Source organism: Ursus maritimus, unplaced genomic scaffold (genome assembly GCF_017311325.1).
Source record: "Ursus maritimus isolate PB19 unplaced genomic scaffold, ASM1731132v1 scaffold_4, whole genome shotgun sequence".
NCBI classification, from domain to species: domain Eukaryota; kingdom Metazoa; phylum Chordata; class Mammalia; order Carnivora; family Ursidae; genus Ursus; species Ursus maritimus.
In genome coordinates this window covers 14,028,889-14,039,176 of record NW_024426552.1, presented here as the reverse complement: position 1 = coordinate 14,039,176, position 10,288 = coordinate 14,028,889, and the positions used below count along the sequence as shown (strand labels likewise).

General features: G+C 39.6%; 1 protein-coding gene across 1 annotated transcript; it reads right to left on the bottom strand.

The window, feature by feature from the left end:
* Positions 1–6,153: 6,153 nt before the first annotated feature.
* On the bottom strand, positions 6,154–6,327 carry LOC121100470 (keratin-associated protein 20-2-like). The gene has a single exon (XM_040621697.1). It carries the CDS (start codon positions 6,325–6,327, stop codon positions 6,154–6,156), a length of 174 nt encoding a protein of 57 aa, XP_040477631.1.
* Between the last annotated feature and the right edge of the window lie 3,961 nt (positions 6,328–10,288).

Sequence of the window (10,288 nt, the reverse complement as noted above, 5' to 3'; positions counted from 1 at the left end):
TACAATCCACAATATTTGTAGGCACTTCCCCATCGATGACTGGATTTACCATTAGAATATGTCTTAGCAGGAGCTGAGAAAGAAAAAGCGTTACACGCACACATAGGCTTTACATTTAAAGAAAAAGTCACATTACTGAACATAAGTGGTGAAGTATATTAGCAAGTGAATTATACCAGATCTATTCTGCATAGCCAAAAAAGAAAAAAAAAAAAAGCACAAAACTGATGACTGAACACAACACAAATTTGTTGCATCCCATCCCAACTAAGCCCTCACTGTTATCTGTAAATCCATCTTTGTGCCTGAGTTTGTTTCTTCCCTGGTTCCCCTCAGTCACATCAAACGTGTATCTGTCTCTCAAATCACTGCCTCTGTCTCCCATTCTTTTGCTCTGGCCCAGCCGTGCAGAGCAGAGCAGACAGTCAGCATCAGGCAGCAGCTTTGGCAACTTCTCACCTTTCTCTGTCTCCTCTGTACACTTACTTGCTTTGAAATTTATTTCAGATTCAATATGTGAAAACTGATTTAAAAAAAAAATGCTGACCATCTATCAGCATCTATTTTTTCTCTTCCCTATGGTTCCTATCTTAGCAAAGAGCTTCAGAAATCACCAGTTATTCAAACTAGGAACCTGGACTCACATCTGAACCAAGCTTCTTTTGTTCACCTCCTCCAAATTAATTCTCATTCATTCATTCAACAAATAATAGAGAACATTTACCTGTTCGTCCTGAGGATAAAGGAGTAAAAAGAAAAACAAACCCCCCATCTCCACTGGACTAGCATTTCAGTGGGGGAGACAGACCATAAACAAAAGAGAGAATGTATTCATTTAACAAATATTTACCGAGTGGCTACTCTGTGTTCAACAGTTTCCAGGCACTGGGAAGCAGATTTCCAGGGAGTAAACAAAGCAGACAAAGCCCTGTCTTCCTGAAGGTTGCATTCTAATGGGAGAGGAGGGCAATCAATCAATTAATTCATCAAAAGAGTATGTTTCATAGTGATAATAGTAACTGCTAAGAACAAAATATAAAGCAGAGGTGGGAGATACGCAATGACCCACTGAGAGTATTGAAATTATCGATGGGTAGGGAAGGCTCATCCCAGATAAGCGACTTTTCTTGAGCCATGTAGCTGTCTGGGGAAGAGCATGCCCCAGAGCACGGACAGGTGCTCTGACATGGGGTCGTGCCAGGCTCCCTGAGGGCCAGATTGCCTCACGTGGAACAAATTACAGGGAGAGGACAGGAAGATTGCATGAGAAATGTGAGATCCCTTAGGTCTGTGCTGATGAGTTAGACTCTCAGCAGCACCGCTTAGAAAAGACGCTCACACATATACATAGGGAGGGCTCTGGATTTACTCTGAACGAGGAGGAAAGTGGTTGTTCAGGGTAGTCGGAGAACATGTCACTTGGTTAGGAAGCACGTTAAGTGGCCCCCAAAATCTACTCCTTCCTGGTATACGGGCTCTGCATTATTTCAGCACTGTAACTATAAAGGGTTTTAGTACGATGATTAGGCTGTTTCATACATGGCACAGTTGCTTTAAAAGGGGGAGATTATCTGGGTGGGTCTGACCTAATCATAGGAGCCCTATAAAAGAACAGAATTTTCTCTGGCTAGTAGCAGACTCCGAGTGGGGGGTGACATGTCTTTGCTGGCTTGAAGGTGGTGGGGTCCATGTGCCAAGGAAGGGAGGGAGTCTCTAGATGCTGACAGTAGCCCCATGATGGCAGCCAGCATAGACACGGGAATTCAATTCTACAGCCATAGGAACTGGATTCTGTCAACAAGCAGTATGAGCTTGAGAACAGAGCCTTACTTAGAGCCTCCAGGTAAGAATTCAGCCCAGCTTTGGGCTACACTGAGCAGAGTACCCAAGGACACCTTGCCAGACTTCTGACCTACAGGGGAGGGGAGCCATGAGGAAATGAGTAGAGCTTTAAGCTGATAAATATGGGGGCACCTGGATGGCTCAGTTGGCTAAGCATCAGACTCTTGGTTTTGGCTCAGGTCATGATCTCCAGGAGGTGGGATTGAGCCCTGGGTCAAGCTCCCGTCTGAGCGGAGCCTGCTTTGGATTCTTTCTCTCCCTCCTGGACTGCCCCCTCTCCCACTCAGGTGCTCTCTCTCTTAAATAAATAAATAAATAAATAAATAAATAAATAAATAAATAAATAAATAAACAAACAAATAAATAATAAAATCTTAAAAAATTAAACCAATAAATATGTAGTGATTTGTTAAGCAGCAATAGAAAACTAATACAATCTCTAAACCTTTCAATTCCGAATGTTTTAAACTCAATTCTCAAAATCATTGCTAATATTCCTGAACTTCATCATGCAAGTTTTGTCTCACATTTACGATTCAGAAGGGATTCAAGGAAAATTGAGAAAATAGTACCATGTTAAATTTGGAATATTATGTATATTATTATACATGTCAAAGTAAATATATTAGAGGCTGACCTTCCAAGAATCTGCTTTGTGACTCTCGCATAGATAGGAAATGGATGCTATTTCAAAGCCACATTCTATCTGCCAAACTTCAAAAAAGCACGCTGTTCTTTGCCCAAAGAAAGTTTTCTTCCTTGTACAGGTCAATAAACTAAAGTTAAAATTTAGGATTTTTATTTCTCTCTCTCTTTTTTTTTTAAGATTTTATTTATTTATTTGACAGAGAGAGAGGCAGTGAGAGAGGGAACACAAGCAGAGGGAGTGGGAGAGGGAGAAGCAGGCTTCCCGCTGAGCAGGGAGCCCAGTGTGGGGCTCGATCCCAGGACCCTGGGATCATGACCTGAGCTGAAGGCAGACACTTAATGACTAAGCCACCCAGAAGCCCCCAAAATTTAGAATTTTTCTAACTACAGTTAGAGTTTAGCTTCTAGTTCTGGTTATATCACTTAATGTGACATTGGATGTTAGGTTGAAATTCATTTTGAAAAGTAGGATAAAAATAATTTTGTACAATTCAAAAAGCTGTTGTATATATTAAAGAAGAAAATATAATACAGGAAAAGTGCTTTGAAAATGGAAAAAAAAAATATTATTTACCAAATAACAATATCCTTAAGTAAAGTTACCTAAGGAGAATTCAGTGAAAGCCTTCAGCAATATATTTCTGATTAAAACCTATGACCACCAAAATACAGGTATCCCCCCCTTTCCAAAGTTTGTGTTACACCCCTTCACTTCTATGAAAGATGAACATTTGTGCCTGTTTTCGCTAACCCAAGGAAATCTGAAGAGGATTTTTTCCCTTTTCAGAAAAAAAAAAAAAGGCAAAAAAGTGAAAATACATTCTTCATTGGTTTTGCTGTGTGTCATTATAGAGGCAGCAGGATCGAGAGTGGCGCCCCCCAGCTTCTTCCCCAGGAACTACACTCAGCGTCTCCGCACCAGCGGTGAAGCTTTGAATTGTGTTTGCAAGCATCTGTGCAGTATCTCCATTGATTTTTTGCATCCAGTATCAAGATGTGTCCCGAGGTATTAGAGAAGACTACGAGAGGTCACCTTTGGGGTCTAGGAATGCTCGATGTTTTTTCCATTTACATTAAAGGTACCCTTTCTTGTGACGAAAGTATTCCTAGGAACGCTCTCCTTGCAGATGCGGTAGAGGGAGGAACTGTCATGTCTTCCTGCTACAATTGGTTCTACAACTTTTATCTTCTTTAGACTTGTAATGGTTACAAAACAGGGCACTGATTCTTCTAAATTATCTGTCTTCAATTTCATATCCCTACTCACCGCAATTCCTAGAAAACTGCTACTATTATTTTTGATGGTGATTATCATCTATGAAGTTGGAAGGGCTTTCCAGGCAATCTAACTCCACCTTCCAATTTCTAGTTTCTAAATGAATCTCTACTGAACATGTTGAACAAGTACATGTCTGCTAGAGAAATAGCTTCTAGTTAGTGGTGATGGCAAAACGGGCTGCCCAGAGTACCCAGCTGGCACAAACCCTGCATTCCAGCACACTCTAAATCCTCCCTTCTTGTACTTTTCCTTAATACCAAGTTCAGGAAGCAGATTTTGTGAAAACTTCGACTACACAAGTCTTCATTAAATGCCTCTCTCATACAATCTCACTGCTCCCAATACATAAATCTTTCTTAAAAGTTGACACAGATAATTATTATTGTGCACTTGTTATCTGAGTTTCCTTCTGACCTGTAAGCTCATCAAGATCCCAGAAAATTTTTTGTGTCTTTCTACCTCTGGTACTTAGTGCAGATCGGGGTACAATGTGATGGTACCTTATCCCTGGGTAGATGACTGAACCCATCATGGGAGTCATCAGCCACCACAACATCCCCAACCACAGCAAAACTGAATAAACTGGCACTCAGGTTGACAGAGTGAGCACAGCTACTTCTCGTAGATGCCTAAGACCAGGGCATCTAAAAATACAGATTTTTTTTTTGAATGCGCATTAATGTATAATCATTTTTAAAGTTCATAAAAACTTTGGTATTGGCCTGAACTTGAACTTGTGCTACATGTGACCTGCTGTATCTTATGTCTACTATTTGTTACTGATGTCTGTTCCTACTGTTTTATGAATCAACATCTAGAGTCACTCATTATCAATATTTTCAATAATACAAGCAGAGATAATATTTTGTTTGGCAGGATCAATCTATTTTCTTGAAAGAAATTAAATATGACATTTTTCAGAGGTTCATCCTTTCCCCTTTTTTCCAGATCTCATGTGATTTCGTGTGTGATTAGTTTGGTTTATAGAATCCAGAGTTAAGGATGCCACTGTCATTAAATTAAAAGATAAGTAGGTTAAGTGTCGACCTATCTTGTGTTTATGGCCTGAATGCAGTTGTCTTTCAAAACCTGACATTCATTTTAAGACATTTTAAGAGAACTTTGGTCTTCACAACTGAAAACATAGTTCCTTAGAAAGACAAGAGAGTTGGTTCCATACAATTGCCATTTTTGCAGGGTTTTATCTTCAGTGAAGCAAGGCTTGTTTAAAAAAAAAAAGTTGAATAGAAGTTGAAGATGCCAACTGGAAGTACAAACAATTGGTAAACAGAATAACCAGGACAATGCTGGTGCTTCTGGAAGCCTAGAAATAGAAATGAAGTTCAAACACACACACATCATAGACTGGGACTTTCGGCCCTTTAGATAGAATCACACACTAAGTCACATAAATATCATTAATCTGATTAACAAGGGGGTAAAATTAATCAAGGTAGGACATTTGAAGGAGCAAACATCTACAGCAGGACAAACGTCTGTTTGGACTCCCAAATGCAGGGACTTACGAAGCTACCTATCAACTATCCCCCAGAAACTAGGATGGCAACTTAGCTAACCAATTGCTATGTAATTCTGAAGGCTGTTTGAGCTTCTCCAATTGTTGTTTAAGTGAGGCCAAAAAAGCCACTGCAGGAGACAAAATCCATAAAGAACACAGCTTCCAACAGCACAACAGAGTCCTGTCCTGCTTGGAAACAGTAAAAGACAGCAGGGCTTTGAGTACAACAGTGGCAAATGGTGTTATAATGTTGCATAACGATCCCACTGTGAGGCAATGAGACCGGTAAAAGCAGCTGCAGCTGTGTTGATATACTTTGAGCAGAGTGTGCAAAGAACTGCTGGACAGTCTCTCTCCCCTCATGGTCACACAGGATTATAGGTACGACACCATGGTCAGGAGCTTTTACAAAGCACAGGGGCACAGACGGCAGACACACATGGACGTAAACTCACACTCAGTGCTTGTATGTGTAGAATGTCTCTCTACGATGGATAGAGGAGACACTATGACCATTTAAAATGCCAGGCAGAGTAAGTTTAATGTAAAGTGAATTTTCACATGTCTCCCATGCACAGTTTGGAATGAGAGGTCTGCCCCAAAAAATGTATACAAAAGGAGAATCATTACCCAAACTGTAAGTCTCCCCCACATCCCTCGAATTAGAATTGGAAATTCAGATGATTCTTATCAGGTCAGTCTTGGCAAGATGAATTTGAAATTCTATCACGTTAACCTAGGATTGGCTCCTCACTCCTTTGCAGAAGAGAGGCACTAATGGAACGAAATATCTAGAAGGTAGAGTCAGCAAGAGGGCAACGAGCTGAAAGTCCTTCGTCGTGTGCAAGATTGTGTACAAGGCTTTTCAGTAGCAGCCAGAGAACCAATGTCTTCCGTAGCAATGTGGGCGGTAGCAGCCATATCCGTAGCCTCCATAGCCAGCACCATAGCCACAACCGTAGCCGCAGCCATATCCACAGCTCAGGCCACCGAGGCCATAGCCCAGCCCGCCATGGTAGTTGCCGTAGTAATAGCTCATGGTGTGAAGAGTTTGGACTCTTCACAAGAGCGTCTGCTTACAGAATAAGAACTTCTGCGTTTCCAAGGGGCCTTTTATACACCCTCCCTAGTGGGTGTGACGAACCACAAGGGATCATGCTGTGCATTTTATCCACTAATTTTTATGGAAACCATGTCATTAACACTGTATTACTTTAGAGGAGAAGCCCTTACACCCATTAATTTCAGAATTCCTTTGCTGCTGCCTCCAAATTCTTTAAAGTATGTAATGTACATTTAATAATGAAAAAAAAGTTTACTGCCGTATTTACTCTGCAAACCAAGCTTCATGAGTTTGCATAGCTTGAAAACCGCACCCGGCACTGAAGCTTGCCATGAAATAGTAACCTCATCCCTCTTCAGACTTAAAGCACAAACGCCCGGAAACCCCAGGGAGCAGTGAACGGGATTTAGACCAACATCATCTTCATTTTTGTTTTGGCAGAGTCCTAATGTCCAGAGAAATACTGCTCTTTGTTTTATTTTAGTTTTCTGACAAATTGATTTTTGGTATTTGATTACAAATAATTTGTTAGCTTAATTCAGAGTACTGTCATTCTCATCGGTTTGTATGTTTTTATGTGGTTATATGGTGTTCAGTTTTACATGCATCAACGTTTCTTAAGCATGACGTATCGCGGCACCTGGGTGGCTCAGTTGGTTAAACACCAGACTTGATTGCGGCTCAGCGTCAGGACTTCGAGCCCTGTGTTTGAGCTCCATGCTGGGCATGGAACCTACTTAAGATCCTCCCCCCTCCCCCTGCCCCTACTTCCCTGTTCCCTGCCCCTCCCCCACCCCGGCTCATGCACACTCTCCCTCTCTCTTAAAAAAAATGTCTGTGATTAAAAACAGTATGATTTTTCTATAGAATCAATGATGTTTTTCATTTCACCTATGTCTATTTTTTTCTAAACATAATCGCTCTTAAATTTACAGTTGTGTAGTATATTATCTAACACCAGTTGTGTTTCTTTTACATTTGCTTATTTTTAATATTTTCCTTCCTTTTATTTCAAGCTGTGTTGTATGGCTCACAGTTGACAATAGCTGTTATAACTTTATTCCCAATGCCACTCTTATCAATGTGTAATAATACATTTGGACTATGTAATGCTTCTCATTTATACTTCATTTCATAAAAATTTTGCTACACTTGTTTTCATTCTGTTTGGCCTTTTATATTTTTGGTTATCTTTTTATTTTTATTTTTTATTTTTTTAAATTTTCATTTAAATCCCAGTTAGTGAACATACGGTGTAATATTAGTTTCAGGTGCACAGTATAGGGATCCCACACTTACAACACCTGGTGCTCATCACAAGTGCCCTTCTTAATCCCCGTCAACTATTTCCCCCATCCTCCCACCCACCTCCCCTCTGATAACTATCAGTTTGCTCTCTAGAGTTGACAGTCTGTTCCTTGGTTTGCCTCTCATTCTGTTTTTTTCCCCTATGCTCATTCGTTTGGTTTCTTAAATTCCACGTATGACTGAAATCCTATGGTATTTGTCTTTCTCTGACTTCACTTCACTTCGTATAATGCTCTCTAGCTGCAGCCACATCATTGCACGTCATAAGATTTCATTTGTTTTTATGGCTAAGTAATATTCCACCATGCATATATACACACATATATACATATATGCCACATAATCATTGATTCATTCAATGGACATTTAGGCTCTTTCTATAATTTGGCTATTGTTGATCACGCTTCTATAAACATTGGGGTACCCCCTTTGAATCTGTATTTGTGTATCCTTTGGGTAAATACCTAGAAGTGCAGTTGCTGGATCATTGGGTAATTCTATTTTTAACTTTCTGAGGACCCTCCATACTGTTTTCCAGAGCCGCTGCACCAGTTTGCATTCCCATCAACAGAGCAAGTCTGTTCCCCTTTCTCCACATGCTCACCAACACCTGCTGTTTCCTGTGTTGTTGATTTTTGCCATTCTGACAGGTGCAAGGTGATATCTCATTGTGGTTTTGATTTGTATTTCCCTGATGATGAGTGATGTTGAGCATCTCTTCCTGTGTCTGTGGGCCATCGGTATGTCTTTTAGGGAAAAAGGTCTATTCATATCTTCTGTCCATTTTTTAATTGGATTGTTCATGTTTTGTGTGTTGAGTTTGATTAAGTTCTTCATATGTTTTGGATACTAACCCTTTATTACATACGTCATTTGCATATATCTTCTCCCATTCTGTAGATTACCTTTTAGTTTTGGTGATTGTTTCCTTCACTGTGCAGAAACCTAACTCCCAGTAGGTTATTTTTGCTTTTCTTTCCCTAGCCTCAGGAGATATATCTGGTAAGAAGCTGGAATAATCCATGTCAAAGAGGTTACTACCTGTGTTCTCCTCTAGGATTTTGATGGTTTCCTGTTTCACATTTAGGTCTTTCATCCATTTTGTTTTTATTTTTGTGCATGATGTAAGATAGTGTTCCAGTTTCACTTTTTACGTGTTTCCCCGACACCATTGTTGAAGAGACCGTCTTTTTTCTGTAGGATATTCTTTCCTGCTTTGTCAAAGATTAATTGGCCATATAGTTGTGGGTTCATTTCTGGATTTTCTACTCTGTTCTATTGATCGATGTGTCTATTTTTGTTCCAGTACCATACTGTTTTGGTCACTACAGCTTTGTAATATTGATGTGGTATATTATGATTGATTTGCAAATATTGAGCACCCTTGCAAACCAGAAATAAATCCCACTTGATCATGGCGCATGATTCTGCTAATGTACTGTTGGATTCAGTCCGTTAATATTTTATTGAGAATTTTTACATTCAAGTTCATTAGAGATATTAACCTTCAGTTTTCTTTTTTTAGTGGAGTCTTTATCTGGTTTCAGCGTCGGGGTAATTCTGACCTAATAGAATGAATTTGGAAGTTTTCCTTCCTTTTCTATTTCTTTGTATTAATTTGAGAAGAATAGGTATTAACTCTTCTTTAAATGTTTGGTAGAATTCATTTGGGTATCTTTTTTAAATAGATGTTAACCTTTTCTGTGCTTGAAATTGATGACCACTACCAACGCGTAGTGGCAATATACTACAAATGCTTGAAGTGATTATATTATTTGCCAGAATTATTACCTATTAGATACATATTACACTTGGAACAATGAAGTAATGGTTGTCTTAGGCAGTGTCACGAAGTTCTGAAGGTCATGTATCTTCAATTTATCAAGTAAATGAAAATTGTGGATATCATTTTTACAAAGAAAAGTATATGACACAGTATTTTAAATATGATCTAAAGAGGGGCATCTGGGTGGATCAGTTGGTTAAGCATCCAACCCTTGGTTTTGGCTCAGGTCATGATCTCAATCAAAATCCTGAGATAGAGCCCCGTATAGGGGGAGTGGGAGACTGTTTCCACCCTCTGTCTCTTTCTACCCTTCCCCCCAACCCATACACTCTCTCCTTCTCCCAATAAATATGATCTCAAGAGATGTATGGGCAGTCAGCAGTTCAAGGCACATGAAGTTAGATGATTTCATAAACCAGGCACCTTGGAGCCTAGTGTGGGACACTCAAATTACTGAAGTATTGAGATACTGAAGTATTTCTTTTTAAATAGCAGAGAGCATTAATCTTGCTATTTCTAATTTCTCTTCACTCACAGACATAGGAAGATAGTCATTCTCCTACATATTAATAGCAGTAAACTTTTTGAATTACATAATTGCTTTCAGAAAGAGCTAAATAGATTAACCATTTGAAAACCAAAGTTATGGTTTTAGAAGGGAAATTTGCCTCATTTTTGGAAGAGCTTAGCCCTGGAGTCTTATTCTAGTGATAACTACAATCAATGAGGAAAATGTTGACTGGAAACGAGGCATACAGTGTAAATAGTTCATCTGGCAGAGTCCAAAGATTCACTGAGAAAGAGGCTTTAGTGAAGCTTTTTGGGATGCTGGGGTTATGCTGA

Bases quoted from the DNA above. Each gene is read 5' to 3' on its own strand.
- LOC121100470 (XM_040621697.1), bottom strand. From the start codon at position 6,327: ATGAGCTATTACTACGGCAACTACCATGGCGGGCTGGGCTATGGCCTC.